This window comes from Phocoena sinus, chromosome 16 (genome assembly GCF_008692025.1).
Source record: "Phocoena sinus isolate mPhoSin1 chromosome 16, mPhoSin1.pri, whole genome shotgun sequence".
NCBI lineage: Eukaryota > Metazoa > Chordata > Mammalia > Artiodactyla > Phocoenidae > Phocoena > Phocoena sinus.
Window position 1 is genome coordinate 50,651,149 of NC_045778.1, and position 21,147 is coordinate 50,672,295.

General features: G+C 39.7%; 1 protein-coding gene across 4 annotated transcripts in view; it reads right to left on the reverse strand.

The window, feature by feature from the left end:
* CPEB3 (cytoplasmic polyadenylation element binding protein 3) overlaps positions 1 to 21,147 on the reverse strand; it is a 179,220-nt gene that overhangs the window by 128,749 nt on the left and 29,324 nt on the right. For 3 of the 4 annotated variants that reach the window (XM_032608004.1, XM_032608000.1, XM_032608001.1), the window contains exon 2: positions 19,967 to 20,982. In XM_032608004.1, the coding sequence (XP_032463895.1) occupies positions 19,967 to 20,971 (1,005 nt within the window). In that variant the 5' untranslated portion in view covers positions 20,972 to 20,982. Of the gene's footprint in view, positions 1 to 19,966; positions 21,101 to 21,147 lie in introns of those variants that run through there. The other variant, XM_032608003.1, reaches the window with a different exon arrangement.

Consider the following 21,147-nt stretch of genomic DNA (forward strand, 5'->3'; position numbering starts at 1 on the left):
TAAAGATGCCATCAGAAAACTACTAGAGCTGATCAATGAATTTGGTAAAGTTGCGGATACAAAATTAATGCACAGAAATCTCTTGCATACACTAACAACTGAAGATCAGAAAGAAATTAAGGAAACAATCCCATTCACCATTGCAACAAAAAGAATAAAATACCTAAGAATAAACCTACCTAAGGAGGTAAAAAACCTGTACTCAGAAAACTATAAGACACTGATGAAAGAAATCAAAGGCGACACAAACAGATACAGTGATATACCATGTTCTTGGATTGGAAGAATCAATATTGTGAAAATGACTATACTACCCAAAGCAATCTACAGATTCAATGCAATCCCTATCAAATTACCAGTGGCAGTTTTTACAGAACTAGAACAAAAAAATATTAAAATTTGTATGGAGACACAAAAGACCCTGAATAGCCAAAGCAGTCTTGAGGGAAAAAAACAGAGCTGGAGGAATCAGACTCCCTGACTTCAGACTATACTACAAAGCTACAGTAATCAAGACAACATGGTACTGGCACAAAAACAAAAATATAGGTCAATGAAACAGGACAAAAAGCCCAGAGATAAACCCACACACCTATGGTCAACTAATCTATGACAAAGGAGGGAAGGATATAAAATGGAGAAAAGACAGTCTCTTCAATAAGTGGTGCTGGGAAAACTGGACAGCTACATGTAAAAGAATGAAATTAGAACACTCCCTAACACCATACACAAAAATACACTCAAAATGGATTAGAGACCTAAATGTAAGACTGGACACTATAAAACTCTTAGAGGAAAACATAGGAAGAACACTCTAACATAAATCACAGCAAGATTTTTTTTGACTCACCTCCTAGAGTAATGGAAATAAAAACAGAAATAAACAAATGGGACCTACTGAAACTTAAAAGATTTTGCAAAGCAAAGGAAACTACAAACAAGACGAAAAGACAACCCTCAGAATGGGAGAAAGTATTTGCAAACGAATCAACGGACATAGGATTAATCTCCAAAATATATAAACAGCTCATACAGCTCAATATTAAAAAAACAAACAACCCAATCCAAAAATGGGCAGAAGACCTAAATAGACATTTCTCCAAAGAAGACATACAGATGGCCATGAAGCACATGAAAAGCTCCTCAGCATCACTAATTATTAGAGAAATGCAAATCAAAAATACAATGAGGTATCACCTCACACCAGTTAGAATGGGCATTATCAGAAAATCTACAAATAACAAATGCTGGAGAGGGTGTGGAGAAAAAGGAACCCCCTTGCACTGTTGGTGGGAATGTAAATTGATAGAATCACTATTGAGAACTGTATGGAGGTTCCTTAAAAAACTAAATATAGTATTACCATATGACCCAGCAATCCCACTACTGGGCATATACCCAGAGAAAACCATAATTCAAAAAGACACATGCACCTCAATGTTCACTGCAGCACTATTTACAATAGCCAGGTCATGGAAACAACCTAAATGCCCACTGACAGACAAATGGATAAGAAAGATGTGGTACATATATACAATGGAATATTACTTAGCCATAGAAAGGAACAAAATTGGGTCATTTGTAGAGATGTGGATGGACCTAGAGACTATCATACAGAGTGAAGTAAGTCAGAAAGAGAAAAACAAATATCGTATATTAACACATATATGTGGAACCTAGAAAAATTGTACAGATGAACCAGTTTGCAAGGCAGAAATAGAGACACAGATGTAGAGAACAAACGTACAGACACCAAGGTGGGAAAGTGGCGGAAGGGTAGGTGGTGGTGGGATGAATTGGGAGATTTTGATTGACATATATACACTAATATGTATAAAACATATGACTAATAAGAACCTGCTGTATAAAAAATAAATAAAATTCAAAATGTAAACATAAAAGCTCAAAGATAATATCTAGGAATATCTTTAGTGATAACAAATGAGAATGAATGTAAAATGCTTTTGTCAACTGTAAAGAAAGCACCACATAAAATTAATAGAAACAGTGTCTGTACAATATATGCAAGATTTAGCCATTTCTGGGCAATATTTGTTGTTGTTCAAAACACTCACTAGCTTTAGAAAATTTGAGGAAACATTCTACCTACGGGAAGCAAAGGCTTAGCCTAGTAGACGGTCTGTCAAGCATACAAGAAAAACCTTACATTCTCCGTGTAAATTATATATTGTATCTCTCTCTATATATATGTTGCTTTAATGATGGCATGCTAATGGAAAACCATAGATTTATGCATAAAAATGAGAAATGAAACAGAAACCACAAGTTATAAAACTATACTATGACTTGCAGTACAGATATACTGTGCCAAATCATGACATAAAGCTCAAACTATTTAAGACAAAATTGTTTTAAACATCAGTACATTCAGATCCATTTGTTCTAAGACAATATATCTGCACTGTCCAATATGGTAGCCTCTACCCACATGTGGCTATAGAGCAATTGAAACGTTGCTAGAACAAATTGAGATGTGTTGTAGGCATAAAATACATCCTGGATTTTGAAGACATAGTATGAAATGAACAATGTAAAATACCTCATTATTAAGTTTTATATTGATCACAGGTTGAAATATTTTGGATATAGCAGATTTAAAACAATATATTATTAAAATTAATTTTACCTGTTTCTTTTCACTTTTTAAATATTCTTTTCACTTTAAAAATTTTACATTATCCTTGCAGGATAACAGAAATAGACTGTGCTTTGCAGTCTATTTCTATTGGTCAGCGCAGCTACAGACAAATAGATTTAATGGTAACTCAGCTTGAATTCTGTGTTCCAAAGTTAAGATCACTGACTATTCCAGCAACTAGACTAGTTTACAAACTTAACCAATCCCTGCCCAAACTGTGCTAATTTCTGACCTAAAACCACCCTACGACTAACCTCAGCCTCCAAAATTTATTTATGCACTCTAACTTCCCCACTTTTAAGGCACTCCTGAGACTGTCAAGGTGGTGCTGGCTCAGCAAGTTCAGGAAACCCAGCTTTTTATGATCAGCAGGTTTCCCTGGTGGTCTTTGTACAGGGCTTTGACAAAGTCAATGAATAAGAATTGTAAAATGCAATAAGTTGTATTGAGGAGGCATAACAAGAACGGTTAGAAAAAAGTAATTATATATAGGTTGTTCTGTCTAGTTATTTAAATTACCTAAATTAAAATCCACACTTGCAGCAATCTACCTTATCTTGGAAAAGTGAAAGAGCAAATCATATGGGCACTAAGGTTCCTGCTATGACAGAGTAGGAGTACGTAACACTAAATTAGACAACAGGAATAATATATCAGTTTCACTGAGGTTTCTGAGTGTTACAGATAGGCTGAAAACATGATCTAAATTTTTAGACTTTTTAGAATCCTTATTGTTTTTGTGATTTGTACCCAACTCCTGACTGAGTCTTTAGAGTAGAAATGGGTGGGGTTTTAAGGGAGACACAAAACAAATGTAGCCATCTTTACTACTTTCCTTTCAGTCTCAGGACTCAGTAGAATACCATTTTAAACCCAGGAGCCAGGGTAAACCCCCTAGTCTAGAGTTGATTATAATGTGGCAAGTTAGCTGAAGTCCACCAAGTTTTTCCAGTACAGAGTGAATTACACCCTGCCATTTTGATTCCCTTCAATGGCGACATTTAAACTCCAGAATTACAGCCACCTAAATAGGCCATATTTATGAAAAGCTAAATACATCCTCAAATCACTAAACAGAAAACCATACATAAGACTCAATTTTCAACTTTTCACCATTGTACACATATTAATCTCAAGTAATACACACTTTCGCTTACCCCAAAATAGTCACCCATCCCACCTAAGTTTATTTTAACCATTTTCTTTCAACTTTGTTAGTGTTCTCCACATCAGTAAGTTAAAAGACTTTCTTAATAGACAGACATCAGATACACTATGACAACCTAACTATAGAACATCAGAATAAAAACCTTAACTTGAGAATCATTCATTTATGACAAAAACACATTTACTTGATTTATCAATATGATGAACCACAATCATTTTGCAACTCTGACAGCTTTACTTTGATTTTCAGCAAGTTTCTCAAGTATTTCTCCACTCTTGATGAATACTCAATCACGTCCATATTAACAAAATTAAGAATGATTAAGAATGACCACTGACAAAACAGTATTCCAAAATCAAAGAAACATTTTGACTTTTATATCATTAATACCACTTCACAATTAAATGGTCTATTCAAGATGTCTCTACAGGGTGTATGTATATATGTGTGCATACATATGTAAAAGGGAGAGATGTGTTTTAATACAAAGAATTACAAGCAGAGACCCTGTTCTCCAGCCTGCCTTCAAATATACTACCCATAGTGAGCCAATATAAATCGCTAAACAGCTAAGACGACCCTTTTGTGAATTCTGTGGAGGAAGAGCAACAGAAGGTCTTACAGGGAACATTATAGCATAAAAAGACACTCTTGCTCACTGCCAGGGCCTGACCTTACATCGATTCTACATCTTCACTTTTAATTGCGTGCCTGCTGCTCATCTTTACTTGAATAGCCCTCCGGCAGCATAACACTCAACCTATTGTGGGCACAGTGATTCAAGAAGTCAAAATATCCCTATCAGTAGTTTAAGATGAAAATAGGCAACAGCAGTTTTGACTTCTTGAGCTTCAAATGATAAAATTCAGAGAGAAGGCAGAAAAATTCTGTAAGTGCCGAAGTGAGAAAGGGGAAAGACCATCTTCTTCTCCTCTCCCTCAATCCTTTTAATGGATGGGGACCTCCATGTAGAATGTTGTGGGAAACACAGTGTCACCACATTTTAGCTGGGGCAAAGCCATGTAGGGAAAGAGAAAGATGGAAAAATTAAATTAAATTAAATTAAAAATATATATATATATATGTAGCCTTAAGTTGATACTGTTTTAAGCATAACAGCTCAGAACAATCTTGTACTCCTTCACATCCTCTACTCCCTCCATCCGCACTCGCGACATATTCTCCTTTGTAAGGTTTCTCACAGGTACACCTCCCTAGATTTGTGCTAAACCCAAGATTACTATCATGCCTTCTCACCAGTCTCCTTGCCCCCAGGTTGCACTGTGGCAGGCACACACACTTCTCCAATCCACCTGCCTTGTCTTTCTAAACATACATTTTTATTGTATCACTGCTCTGATCTTAGTTCTTCAGGGCTCTCCATTGTCTGGAGAACCCACATTCCTAAGCCAGACATTCAAGACTGTCACTATCATGATAAGTCTCATCAGTATTAGTCTGATTCTCAGCTCCACTTTGCATCCTTGTTACCTTTATCTCACCTACTTCTAATCTAAGTTCTCTTATAGTGTAGAATGTACAAAGACATGCTAAATGCTTTTTAAAACCAAGTGGAATCTAGTAAATAAAATATTTGTTTGTTTAATTTTAATCCTAAGGAACAACCAATCCATCCTCAATCTCCCAGTAAGATGAAAAATCCCCAGCTCTAGTCAGAAAAGTCTGCTCAATAACCCCACTTATGGCTCATTTTTCTTTCCTTATTTTGGATTCCCATTCTAACCAATCAAATTCTATCTATCCTTCAAAATGTAACTATGGGACACTACCACTTTTTAAATTTTTAAATTTTATTTTTTTCTTTTTTGGCCGCGTCGCACAGCTTGCGGATTTTAGTTCCCAGATCAGGGTTTGAACCCGCACCCTCGGCAGTGAAAGTGCAGAGTCTCAGCCACTGAACCACGGGGAATTGCCTATCACTTTTTTCAAAAAAGCATTCTAGGACAAATTATTCTTGACCCTACTTGGCCATTCATGGCAAATAACATCACACAATCTAGTCCTTACTTTCTTATTATGCCCCGTTGCATGTATGTTAGTTTCTAAAGATAGGATTCAGATATTTCACAATACCTAACACCAGTCCAAGAACATAGTATGTACTTTGTAAATACTGAATTCAAACTCCAGTTAACAGCACTGCCACATATACATGAATTTCTAGATTTATAATAAAGAGAAAGTACATAAAAGAGTATATAAGAATTTTTCACAGTATAGATAGTTTCTACTGCTTTTTCTATAGAACACAGATCTACAGAACACATCTTTTCTACATAGGTTGTCTTTTTACAGTTCTGACTATTGTGCGAAGTCATTAGACTAAATCAATAATACACACAATGCAAATTATGCTAAATACACAGTCTATCTTTCTTTGATGGTTTAGAACAAACGAAGTATCTTAGAGGCATCATGAATATTATGATCATGCTACAGGAGATTAAAAGATTGGGTTTTGAACTTGCTTCTGACATTCCCTAGAAGAAACTTCTTAATATAAATCCCTGATGTCAGCTTACTTGCCTATGGCTTGCTTGCATAAAACTGGAATATAAAATGGGCAATTGCTTAACTTCCTGGATAGGATAAAGTGGCTGCCTTTTTGAATATTTAATTATTGTAACAAAAGCTGAAGCATCCTTTTACCTTGCTTTGTCCTCTTCGTTGAAATCTTCTTCACTGTCTTTCAATGTCCTTTGATGTCTCAGTATTCAATACATTCTCTATTATTTATGTCCCTCTAACAGAATGTGTCACTTCAACTCCCTTGTCTGTTTCAGCCCTCATCCCTCAAGTGTGAAGGAATATATTCACTATCAAGGGATTTTTCTCCCTTTCCTCCTCACTCCAGGTCTTATATTTTTGACATTAAACTATAATTTCCTTTAAGTCTCCTTCTATGTTTCACATTTAACAGAATCTAGCCCTAAATTAGAATTAGAATATCAAATATCCCACTGTATTTTAAAATGAAAATCTTCTGTTATACCTGGATGATTCACCAACTTTAAAACAGCTGTTCGGGAATAACATTTCATATGCTAGATCACACCAAAGTTGATAGGTCAAATGGAGTCATCTACCCTGGCAAAAATGTAGGAAGTAGGCAGTAAGCTCTAAAACGTTAACCGAATAATTTTGTTACCTTCAGATGAGCTCATGTCTTTGGAATATTGAGGAATTCAAGGTCAAAATGAAAAAAATCAATCTCCCCAGCCAGTCCCAAATTTTCTAAAATACTAAACTTATAATGCCTTTGAAAGTAGAGTTTAAAATTTTCCATTCACCAAGTTTTGCTTTGCAGCATCCTGAAACATTAGCACAATTAGTCTGCCTTTATTCTGCTTAAAATCAACTCAAAGTTTAATTTGACAAACATTGCAAAATAATGTTTCATCAGCATTGTAAAATGATTCAAAGTATTTATTGATAGATTGTGTTTTTGCAGCTTAAGGGCCAACTATTTTAAAGCTTTTTCCCCACCCCCAGATACCTTCTGACCTTCGAATGAGCATGATGGCAATAAGGTGCCTGGTAAAGCTTCAACTTAAACTGTCATCTTAAAAAAAACCCAGCCAACTCCCTCCCCAAATGAGCAAACTAACAGAAGTCTTTCTGTTTTAATTGAGGCATATACAGAATACGATGCTGCAGAAGAGTTCAGAACTGGCAAAAGTTTGGTCAATTTTTCTTACCAGGCCTTGATGTCATAACTTCTTAAAGACACTGTATTCCAAAATGCTCTATTGTTAAAATGGCTCTTTACCAATAGAAACTAAGTAATAGATGATAGTTAGGTTTCCACACTAGCCTAGAGGTAGTTAATTGGTTACAAAGCTAAACAAAAAAACCCCTAAATCATATAGGCAACATTGTTTCTATTTGAAAAACTTAAGATCTGTTTCACTTCTCTTGGTGTGTTGCAGGTCCATCACTGAGATCTAGAACAACTGCTCCTCTACCCCCCAAACCCCCAATTTCTACCCTCTCCCCCAGTTCTACTCTCTACTCTCTTCATTAGGTTATAATAGTAGGAAAAGCAACAACAAAGACATGAATGGGAGAGTGGACATGTTCCTCTTGAGGAAAGGAGGTCACATATATCTGCAATTTCTGAAAGTCAGTATTTCTAATTGTACCTCCTATACCAGGAATGGAATAACATCCCTCTCTTTAATCAAAACTTTCTAGTCCATTTATTCATTAAAATACATAAGCATCTACTATAGTTGAAGCTTTACTTAATTTACTTTCCACATTAACCCATGAGTTCCACCTTCCCAATAAAACCTGTGACCGATAAGCCTATAAATTTCTGTCCTACCAGATTAGTTACAAGTCAACCTAGAAATGATGGGTTTTTCCCTAATCTTTGTAATGCTAGTGTTATTATAAGTATGTGATTTAATATATGCAAGCCAGTGAAATGAATGCCAAAAAATTATGATGAAAAGCTAATTTGAGGACTTCCCTGGTGGCCAAGAATCCTCCTGCCAATGCAGGGGACGCAGGTTCGAGCCCTGGTCAGGGAAGATCCCACACGCCGCGGAGCAACTAAGCCCATGTGCTACAACTACTAAGCCTGTCCTCTAGAGACCACAAGCCACAACTACTGAGCCCACGTGCCAAAACTACTGAAGCCCGTGAGCCTAGAGCCCGTGCTGAAGCCACCGCAATGAGAAGCCCGCGCACCGCAACGAAGAGTAGCCCCCGCTCGCCACAACTAGAGAAGGCCCACTAGCAGCAACGAAACCCAACACAGCAAAAAAAAAAAAGGTAATTTGAATGCTCTAGAAAAAGCTAGATGAAAGAGGAGTTGGGTCCCTTCTATTTGTTTTTATTTTATTTATTTATGTATTTATTTATGTTTTGGCCGCGCCACATGGCATGCGAGATCTTAGTTCCCCCACCAGGGATTGAACCTGTGCCTTGTACATTGGGAGCACAGAGTCTTAACCACTGGACTGCCAGGGAAGTCCTGGGTCCCTTCTCTTTAGAAAGCTCTCAAATTAAAGTTAGACAAAATTCCTGTGAGTTATGAAGAGGGAGAAAGACAAATTTTATGAGATGCCTAAGTTTTAAAAATCTTTTCAAGATTTATTGGGTGCCATGTAGCAGCATCTGTAATTCTTAACCATTTTCAAGTTATGGATTCCTCAGGAAATTTAATGAAGGTTACAGCCCACTTCTCTCCCTAGAAATACAAATGAATTAACACACACCTCTGGTGGATATTATATCCTGTCCCCATTTCTCCTTCATGCTCCATGAAAGCTCATCTCCCTGTGGCTCTACGGATCTTAAGCTTCAAAACATTTTATCCTGTTTACACCCATTGAAAAACTAAGCACTTTATTAGTACAGCAGAACTAAATTCCATAAGGTCTAATCTCAACTTTGCTAAGACCTTATTAGCGATATTTCAGACCTTCTAATAACATACACTGACCTCTCAAGTGAGTTTATTCAACTTAAATAATAAAGGATGCGAGGTCTCATTTCTCTTAATTCCTGTGGTCCTCCCATATGACTGATTGGTTAGCAATTCCTTACAGTTCTCTGCAATGCCTAGCTGTAACCCATAAACAAGATGACTAACAAGCGAACACATACTCTAATTCTCAGGGTACAATAAAAAATTTTTTTAATAAATAAATAAGGCTAGAATCAGAAAAAGCTCTTGACTTAGAACGGTAGTTATTTCTTCTCTCAGATTTAGTCTTTTAATAAGTAGTCCACAAAGTAATCTATCTTAATAAGGTTTTCCTTCCCACACATTAAGAGTCATATAAAAGCATGGGTGGATAAGAGATGTCAAATCACTTGCTCGAGTATTCCCAACACATAGCTTTCTCTTCTGAAGTTCCTCCAGTCTAAACCCACCTGGGCTTATGAGTCATGAAAATTCTAATCTGCCACTATTAAGCCTGTTCACCTCTAAATCATTTTTCCCAGCTGCCTAAACCAAAACTTGAACAGTCATTCTAAACTCCTCCTTCTCCTTTATTACCCACATCCAAGCAATCACTAGTCCTCCAGTTGGTCCCTTAATTCATTTCTCAAGTCTGTCCCTTCCTCTCAATCAATTTAGGTCCTTACGTGTTAACTGGTTTCCCTGTCTGTTTTTGGTTCCTGACAACCCATATCCCAGAATAATCTTTCCAGGACAAAGACGTGATCACTTCATTCACCAAATTAAAGCCTTACAATGGCTCTCAGCTTTAAAATCCTTCAATGTGGGCTTCCCTGGTGGTGCAGTGGTTAAGAATCTGCCTGCCAATGCAGGGGACATGGGTTTGAGCCCTGGTCCGGGAAGATCCCACATGCCACGGAGCAACTAAGCCCGTGCGCTACAACTACTGAGCCTGTGCTCTACAGCCTGCGAGCCACAACTACTGAGCCTGCGTGCCACAACCACTGAACCCGCATGCCACAACTACCGAGCCCACGTACCACAACTACTGAAGCCTGCACGCCTAGAGCCCATGCTCCGCAACAAGAGAAGCCGCTGCAGCGAGAAGCCCGTGCACCGCAACGAAGAGTAACTCCCGCTCACCGCAATGAGAAAGCCCGCAGGCAGCAACGAAGACCCAATGCAGCCAGAAATAAATTAATTTTTTAAAAAATCCTTCAGTGTCCCTACTGGGCAAAGTTGAAGGCACAGAAATGCTGGAATGTCCTTTGTGATGTGGTCCCTACCTACATCTCTAGTCTCATCTCTCACTTGCCTCACCCCTATGCTGAATCTTCTGCTCCCTCAACACACCATGCTGTTTTTTACCTGTGTCCCTGTTTTTCCCTCTGCTTAAAATAAATATTTGCTGCAACCTCTACCCCCATGCCCTGGTCTGTCTATGGAACCCTACCCATTCACTTCTGAATAAAGATTTAAAATGCCCAAAGATGTTCATGACAGCATTATGTTTAACAGTTAAAAACTGAAAAGCTAAATCCTCCAAATACAGAAATAATTTGTTAAATTACAGTGGATTCCTGTGATGGACTATTATGCAATAATAAAAAATGTTTAAAAATTAATGATATGAAAAGCTAAAAAATATGGCGATAAAATTGTTTACACAGAATCATCTCAACCATATAAAGTACACAATACATATACATAAAAAAAAGAGAGAACTGGCAGAAAATGCACCAACACATTAAGAGTACTTATCTCTGGGTAACAGAATTACAGGCAATTGTTTTTCCCTCAAGTTTTAGACAGTGAATATGCATTACTTTCAAAATCAGAAAAACTTCGAAAGTATTTTAAATTACAAAAGACTTTCCTGGAGACTTCCCAACCCTCCCTCCCCCCACACACAAACTTAATTATTCCTTCCTCTGCAAGTATACATTCTCTTTGTTGTGCATATCACACACAAGTATAAAACTTATCATCCTGTATTTTAATTTATGTTTCTCAGGGAGCTGTCTGAGGACCAGATATGGTTCAGCTTTAATCCCTAGTGCCTGACCTCTGGTAGCAGCCAGGTAAATGTTTATAAAATGAAACTGCTCTTACGTTGCTAGCTACATCTAAATGACCAGTATGTGTCTTATCAATCATTTGTAAATGTAAATCATTAACACATTCAACAAACATTTCCCACGTGCCTAAAATATCCCAGGTACTGTCACAACCCCTGAAAACACTACAGTGAAAAAGGTCCTTGCCCTTGTGGAACTTACATTCTAGTGTGGAGAAACAAACAAACAAACCCAGCTCACTTCAGACAGTAAGGAGTGCTATAAAGACAATGGGGGATGAGGGGAATCAGGGAAGATCTGGGGAAAGAGTGCAACATCAAAGACACACTGAAAGATGATAAGTGATAAGAGGCAAGCGGGTATAATAAAATGAGAGAACTGGACATCGAGTCTAAAGACCTACATTTCCACTCCTCCTGTCACCTTACTAGTCAGGTGATATTCTCTGAGTCTCAAGTAGGATGATAATTCCTAATTCACAAGAACGTGTAAGGATTAAATAAGATAATTTATGTGCAAAGGGTGAGGCCAGTGCTTGACATGCAGAGTCCCATGTATTTGTTAGCTGAATCTATTTGGAGAAGACATCAAAAATAATACAATACCCAAAAGCTGGAGTACATGGATTATGACTGCGAATGACGATGCCAAAAGATACTTAATGTAAATCCTATCCCTTTGATCAGGGAATCCTGTAATAGATATGTGCTTAACAAAAATACCGCTTACGCTATCCTTCTTAACTGTGTATCTGAACTCAGGATTCTACTATTGATTACAACCACTTTAAACAACAATGTGGCAAAAAGTTGACTAGCTTACCCATAAAATCAAATGCAAACACATTAAAAAAAAAAGATTCATGCTCCAAAAACTGTCTCTCAGCCTTTCCCCACAAACTTTATTCATAAACCTCACTGGTCTTCACTATTTTTAATCCCCTGCATATCTAGTTTATATTTCTCTAGTCCAAAAGAGGAAAGGAAATTTTCCACGGCAGATTGCAAAAGAGAGGTGCTTCTGGGCACACTCACTTCTTGTCCTTTTTCATTGCTGCCTATCTGAAACCTAAGAACTGGGTCTCCTGGACTTTGAGTAGGGGGTTAGAGTGTCAGATCACTCAAATGTTTCCTCTGAATTATTTAAATCCCTAGCTAGTCCCAAAACTCTACCATATATTTAAGATAGAAAGTCTTTTGCCCTTTACATCTCTGCTTTCCAATCTCACAATCTTCAAACGAACGACTAGCTGAATGGGCCTACTATAACCTACTCTTTGTCAACCTCTTAGACCAAAGAATTGTCACCTTAATATTTCTAAGTATTATTGTCAGAATTATCCTGACCCTCATTCTGATCACTTCCAGTATTAATAACTTGATTTGGGAAGACAGGAATAAAATAGACCACCATGACAGGGTAAGTTAACTCCACAAGAATGAGATGATGAACAGTGAAGAGGTAAAGAAAAATTTAACTCATAGGATACAAGTTAATATTCCCATCTATTGGTTGCCAAAATCTCTAATGTCAAAGCAAGAACCCTGCTTACTTCTTAGCATACCAAAGTACAAACAGATTCACAGCCTAGAAACTATGGGATGTCCATAAAGTCTGAAAAGCCAGATATTTTCTATTTTTACAAATTGAAGATGTCCTTTATAACATTCTGTACATTCACCTATGTTTCCATATTCTGTGAACATCTTGTAAAGAAATGCTATAGTGGAGAATCTGTCTTGAAAATGTTAAATATACTGTATTGTAGAAAGGACAAAACTATAGCAACTTGTATTTAAATGTTTAGTCATTCATGTAATGAGCACCTACTAAGTGCCAAGTGCTCATGAACTTCTAGACACTGGTTCAGTTGGTAGCACTGTCCATTTAATTCGTTGCACTGAATTACTAAAGATAGGGAGTTACATTTTTTTCTCTTGAATTTGATCTTGCCTTTGAAATAAGTTTGAACACTTGAAGAATGAAGATATTTGGCTGTACAACAGTCTTAACCACACAACAATATCAGTACACAAAGTTTCCTTCCCTCTGTGTACATTTATTCTATGATCACTTCAAATGATACAAAGGCTGTTTGGTACCCATTTCTGTTCCTCTCCTCTGAAGACTGCCAACAAGGATTCATATCATATAGTCATTATTTTTGAGAATTATATAATAGTGCTTCTGGGGAAAGAAAAGTGGTGTTGATTCTAAGATGCTAATTTATTATTTTAATTCACTAGTACTTTTCCACATCAAGTTAAGTCAAAATATTACAATGGTTTCACATAAGTTTACATGCCTAGCACCTGTAATGAACACTGAAGGATATGAAAACTAAATGTAAAAGAACTGAAGCATAACAGAACCCCCAGAGAACAAGCCACGTACAAGGTATAAGGACCAGTTGCGGAAAATTCCTTGTTAAGGCTGGCTACTACTGCTAGCACAGCAATCTCCCCAGGAAAGCATCTTTGAAGCTGTGGCTATATTACATTCCTCAACTCTCAAGATCCAAACTTGGGCCTCTATACTGAATTCTATCTCTGACAACCATGCTGGCCTCTACAGAGAGTCAGGCATGGTCTTCAGGGAAGTGGTGAAAAGGAACTTCAAATCAGAGCCTTTGGAGCTCCAGAATTACCAAAATCTCACATTTGCATTGGTGAGTCAGCCATGGCAGAAGCAGGTAGTTACAAATATACACCATCCTTGTGACTAACTCTATACTCCCTAACTTTCAGAGCACTATGACTGGCTTTCTAGGACAGGCAGTCACCATAACATACAAAGAGCCCTTCGTTGCTCTTCCATCCCTGCTGGACACATCTTTCTAGGCCTTCTCCATTTCCAGATGTCATCAACTAGCATTTAATCCTGGACTACTAGCTATCAATAAATATTTCCTCTATTAAACTCGAACTGTGTCTAATTACTGGTGGTTAGGCAGGCATTTAAGAGTCATAACAGTATCTAATTTTTTGAACATTTTGTATACATTCTCAAAGCAAACCCAGAAGATAGGCTCTCTCTCTCTCTCCATTTTTGCAGACTTCTTGGAAAAAGAAACATGGAATAAATGACTTGACTCCAATCACCAGTGACAGAGCTGAGGCTTCAACCAGTGTCTTCCTCATTCCAAGCTTAATGGGCTGCCCACTACTCTATACTCCCCTCCATTCCTTTCCTCAGTAAAATCCACATGGCTGCATCAGATTTTTCATATTGTAGTAACGAAGCCATAATCTTTTGACACTTGCAGATCAAAACACGCCAAAAACCACCTGAGCAATGACACCTTCCAAATGGACGAACATTACACCTTGTGCAGCCCTTGAAAGAGAGCAAAATAGGCCAACCAGTGGAGAAAGCTATTTAAGCAGAAATTTGTCTTAGAGGATATCTAAACACATTACATTTCTGAGAGCATATTTTTATATCAACTTGCTGCAAGGTCATGAAGAGTTTAGAGCTAAGTACTTTTCAACATGCAATTTTAAAGTAAACAGTTTATATTAGATAAATGTTTTCAGTAGCATAGAAAACTTTCTAATATTTCCTAACCAATATCTCTTTTAAATAGAATATAGATAATGTGGCTTTGCTGGCATACATATTAACCACGCTACAATAAGTTCCGAAACAGTTTGTAGAGTTGGGTGGACTTTAAGTGATTTTGCATTGGAGCAGTAGTTAAGAAACCAACTACAGAAGAGTCTCTAGCTTTAAATCTAGGTCATAGTATCCTTATTCAAAAGCAAGCATAAACTAGACAATTTATATTACTTCCTGAAAAGATGGTTCCAAAAGAAGTAGCCTAGGCTCGTTGAAAACACTGATGTTTCTTCAAAATTTATTATGAATAGGCATATTTATTTTTCAAAATAATTTATACTCCCATGAATTCATGTAAGGAATTTCTTTCTCTGTTATAGATAACCCACCAGCACAATCAACATTAAATTACATTTAAGCAGACTTATGCCAGGAAATATAAAATCTATACAGTGGCTTTCAATTTGGGGTAGGAAAAGAGGGGCGGGATAAAGGCAGAAACGCAGAGAGAAAGCAGAACATAATTTGAATTTTTTTCCAAAAATACAAATTCAAAAATACATAGATAAGTTAATAAATAGGGGAATATATTGACTACTGTTGAATCTAGTATACGTATGGGCACTATATTTTTCTTCCTCTGTTCCTCTCAATAAAATATATTCTAACAACACAATCTCCAGAGTATATCATAAGGTCAAGTACGGATGCTGCCCAGTCTCCTCCTTCTACACTGCACTGTTAACTGATGTCCACTGGCTCTGGAGGCAGATCTCCTGGGTTCAAATCCCAACTCTGCCAGTTACTGGCTGTGTGATGATGAGGAAATAATGTAAACGCACTAACCCTCAATTTCTTTGTCAGGATAATGAGGGTAATAATAGTCCTATACCTAAAGGAGTTCCAATAAGAAACTACATGTAAAGTGCTTAGCAAAGGGCCCAGGTCATAGGTAAATGGTGGATTATCACGTTGTTATAGTAACCAGGGGGTACCTTCAGCCAGAAAAAAAAAGACTAAATAACATTACATAGAAGTTTGGGGTCTTTCAGATTGCATGGGATGAAAAAGCAGTAATCCATACTAAGATAAGATCACGCAGAGCCTCTGGCCATCATTAAAATAACAATAATCACAACTCAACATTTATATGGTACTTTACTATGGGCCAAGTACTGTGCTAAGCACTTTACATGCAGTTTCTTATCTGAACTCCTATGAACCAAGTAATTATTATTATTCCCATTTTACAGATGACAAAATTAAGGGTCAACATATATACCTAATTTGCGCAAGATTACAAACCCAGGAACTGGCAGCGTTGAGATGTGAACCTAGGCAATCTGCCTCCAAAGTCTGCTTCTGATAGAAACTACCCACCTGAACTTGAGCAAGTCATTTCACATATTTGAACTTTGATTTCCTCTTCTGGAAAATGAGCAGAGTAGTGGAATAGGTGCTCTCAAAAGTCCCTTCTAAACTTCTCTGGACAACAACACTATTTAAACTGAAATTCGCGACATACAGAAAACACCTCTGTTCTAGTCCTTTTACAAACCTAACTAAGCTTCTCTGTCTTACATAAATAGAGAATGAAGCATATGTATGATACCCCAGGTGGGGTACCTCACTGATTTAAAAAAAAAATTTTTTTTAATATAAATTTATTTATTTTTGGTTGTCTTGGGTCTTCGTTGCTGCGCGGGCTTTCTCTAGTTGCAGCGAGCGGGGGCTACTCTTCGTTGCGGTGCGCAGGCTTCTCATTGCGGCGGCTTCTCTTGCGGAGCGCAGCCTCTAGGCGCGCAGGCTTCAGTAGTTGTGGGGCACGGGCTCAGTAGTTGTAGCTCACGGGCTCTAGAGCGCAGGCTCAGTAGTTGTGGCGCACGGGCTTAGCTGCTCCGCAGCATGTGGGATCTTCCCGGACCAGGGCTCGAATCCGTGTCCCCTGCACTGGCAGGCGGATTCTTAACCACTGTGCCACCAGGGAAGCCCCCTCACTGCTTTTGAGTTGGTGGATGGTACATCACTAAGAGCCAGATACAGAATCTCATGAGATAATTCCATAAGTAAGCCCCTTTGAATGGAGCCCAAAGAGAACCTGACATAAATGAAGTCTACCTGACAGCACTAGAGCTACAAGGAAGTTAAGGACACACATCAACAAAACTAGCCAAAGCGCTATTACCCAAGTTACGCCATTTTCTCTCAGGACCTCAGTTTCCTTATTTATAGAAATGAGGTGGCTTTTAGATACAAGTAATCCCTAAGGAAGCAGCCACCCCAACCCAGAGAAACCAATCAACTTTGTTAGAATTAAGGGAAGGGCATAAGAAAGCACAGTGCAGTTTGAAAAATCACATTCAAATACAGTTATTGCTTTCACAATATAAACCACAGAAGTAAAGCTCCAAATATCCTATTATGTGGGTTGGCAAAAGAGAGTGAAGCAGCACTGCTGCGGGTGGGTAATGGATTTTTTTTTAATATTATGATACATTAGAGTAGATCACTACTACTGTTAAGAGCCCCTTTTAGCTCAAAGAGTCTGAAATAAAAAAATTAAGTTGGTATTCTATGAAATACAGTCCTAGATTTAAAGAAAAAAATCTTATTTGTCAAAATAATTTTTTAAAAAGTCATTAGGAGCTACTTAAGTTATTTTCTCTTTTGTAGAAAAATGATTTAAATAAATATATAAACATGTAAAATTCTGCACACGAGACTCAAGGTGTTTTTGTTTTTTCAAACTTAATATGCTTATCAACACAAACCAAGTCTGATAATTTTCCAAGCCAAAACACAGCCAGGTTACTCCTACTCTGGTTCTAATATTGCTTCAAAACCCTGAAGCTCCATTTTAAGTAAGAAAAAGAAATGAGACATAAAGTCCATGTAATTCTTCCTGAGGCCAAATTTATAAAGCTCAATTTTCAATTAAATCTCTCCTCCTACAAATCTTTTGGCCATCTTTCCCTACTCAATAGCACTACCAGGGATGAAAAACAAGAATCCAAACTCAATCCAGTCCATCTGGCTCTCGTTAGCATGGCTGGTAAATGGTTTGCTGAGAAACAACTGGCAATCCCCACATAACTTGTCAATATCGGTTTGGGGGAAATTTTATGGATTTAATCTCTCCCCAGTTCCCATTTCTGGAGATAATCAAAAGCTAGTTGTATTCAGATTCTACTCTTAAAAAAGATAATTGATGTCTACACTATCAGCTTCCAGGCCCAAAACCTCCCTGTTAGATTTTAGGTTATCCTCTAAGAATGGATTTGGGTAGAGATCATCAGAATAATACGAAGGACTATTAGAAAAAGAGGGGCTCTCCTACCAAATGCAGCCTCCCTGTCCAGCCCCCCACCACACACACACACACACACACACACACACACACACAAAGAAATTCCAGAAAGTAGAGTCCTCCTTTTCTCTAGGGATCTAATCCCAGCACGCAGTCTCTTCATTTTATTAAAACAAACTTTAGAAAAATGGGGAGAAATATACCTTAATATTAAACTCTTCCATTCCTGAAGGGCCCCTGTAAAAATGTGTTAAGACTGTCTCATTAAAAACTCTCATACACATAATTTATGAGTTTCAGGGACCCCCCCCTTGAACTGTTGAGGTTAAAAATCCTTGCTTTAGTTTAGAGAATCATGTGCTTCTTAATAACCCTATCTCCTCCTTCATGGATGGAAGCCATGCCAAACATCACATCTGAAATGTAAAGAGCAATAAAATGAAGCCTCCAATTGCACCTGATGCTTTAAACTAACTCTGCCAAATGTCGGTTCTGCCATTTTTCAGCAATGCTCAAAGGATTTCTGTTTCATTTCCTTGGATCCAAAGATCCAAACTGGGTCTTATCCAAAGCCCTCCTCTCTCCTTCCTTGTTTTCTTTTTTAACTGAGCCTCCCAGCGTATGGCCAAATCAATTTGTAAGTGAAGGGTGAATGTTTACCTGAGAACAAAGCCCTCCAGTGAACGCTCCCCCTTACCACCCCTTTCCAACTCAAGATGTCCAGGACACTGCCAACCGATGTGGCCATACACTGGATCAGAAAGCGAGAACAGAATAAGGACACTCCAACCTTTTTGTCTGGGGCACTTCCTGGGTTTTTCATTGGCATTTAACACCAAGACACAAGGCTCATTTTTCATTAAAGTTGCAAGACTTTCACTTTGCCCAGTTTCAGATGGTGTAATTGATCTGCATTGTCTTCTTAAATAACCCAATTGAAGGACACTGCAGCTTTAAATATTTCAGCGCTAGCTAGCAAATAGTCTCCATTGCAATATGGCTCTGAAGGTCGCATCCTATTGTCTCTTTCCTCTGGAAAAAACAATTTCTAAGTCCTCCTTCTAGGTAACATAGGAAGGGTTATCCCTAGAATTCCCACTCTTCCATCCTGGTCCCTGATAGAGTTCCAGTGTTTATTGGAATCTCACACTCATAATTTTCCCGGCAGGGGCAATATGCTGATTGCTATTAATGATGCCAGCACCTTCGCGAGACATAAACACATGTGTTCACATTAGTTTAATTGAGCATATGCAACTGTCTGAAATAGCAACACTCAAGGGCTGTTAACCCCTTTAAGAGTGGGGCCAGAGTTGTTTGGGAGTGGATGGCTTTCATGAGGCACCCTGAGCCCGGGATTGCATAACGTGAAATGTGTAGCTACTTAAAACGACAGAAATCTCAGCCTACTCATCCTGGGACTATGCCGGCACCCTGCCATACACTTGCAGCTTTTCTTGTCGAAGGTGAAAAGAAGAGGCACAAGCACGATGAAGGAAAAAATAAGCTAAAAGAAAAAGGCTCTTTTCTATCTTGTCAGGGTGCATATATACGATTCCTCCAGCAGTCACAGTGTTCCCCCACCCTTGTCCCCGGTCGTGGAACAGCCCCAGTGAACTGAAGGGTCTGGAAAAGGGCAGGGCAGTTGAACATCGCTGCCTTTTTTAAAGAACAAAAATCAACGGCCTATTAAATGGCAGGGAAGACAAGGCAAAGGGAGCAGAGAAGGAAGGCGTGTGCAGATGCACTGGAGCATTACCTGAAATGGCAACAGATTGTTACCATTGTCCGTCCGGAAAGCGTTATCCTCCATCCAGGACTTGGAGGTGAGCGGGCCCGCGCGGGGGAACTTGGGCGGCGCGATCACGTTGCTGGAGAAGGGCTTTTTGAGCGGCGAGATGGGGTTGAGCGGTGAAGGTACCCCGACGCCCACGCCCACGCCCACGCCGACCGCCCGGCGAGGGTCCCGGCCCGCCTGCAGGCCGCCCCACGGGTTGGACGGCGCGCTCCAGGCCGCGTTCACGCTCTGGTGCGTGTTCCAGCTGGACGACGCGGACGAGGCGGCGGCCGCGGCGGCCGCGGCGGCCGCGGCAGCCGAGGACGAGGACGGCTTGCTAGTCATGATGGGCTGGTGACCGTACGCCGCGGCAGCGCCCCTCTGCGCATAGGGCGCCTGGCTGGGGCTGGCGGGCGACCGGCGCTGCTGCGAGGGCTGCGCCTGCTGGGGCTGCGCAGGCTGCGCGGGCTGCGGTGCGGGCGGCGGCGGCGGCTGCTGGTGGTGCTGGGTCTGCGCCAGGCTGATCTGCGGGGAGAAGGTGCCTCCGAAGACTGGGTTGACGTGGTGAGGGAAGTTCTGGAAGAGCATGGTCCCGTTGACTGGCGTGATCCCCTGGAAGAAGCTGTCCTCTACCGCGTTCGTGGTGCCCGTGGACCAGGTGCTGCCGAAGGACGGCGACAGCGACGCGCCCGGCGCCGCGGGCTCCTGCGGCGGCGGCGGCTGCTGAGGGGGCTGGTGGAAACCCAAGCCCGGCAGGAGCGGCGATTCCATCTGCATCTTGTCGGGGCCGTTGGGGGCCGGCGGGGCAGCGGCGGGGCTGAGGGCCGGCACTGCGCTGCTGTCCTCCGGCTTGGGGGTCTCTGAGGACAGGGGCGTGGACGGGGCTTCGGCTGTGCCGGGCTCGGGCTGGGGCTGCTGCTGCTGCTGCCGCTGCTGCTGGGTCTGGGGCTGGGTTTTGCTTTTGTCCATCAGTAAATCATCCTGCATGGTTTGCGCAGCTGAAACGGGAAAAAAGAGAGACGCGTTATTGTCAATGTGTTCGTTAATGCCCCTTGCTGAAGCGGGCGGGTGTTTTACTTGCGAAAATCCAGTGCCACCGCTATTAGCCAATTGCAATGCAAATCCATAATCTCCCATTTAGAAGAACAGGTCGGGCTGGGGGA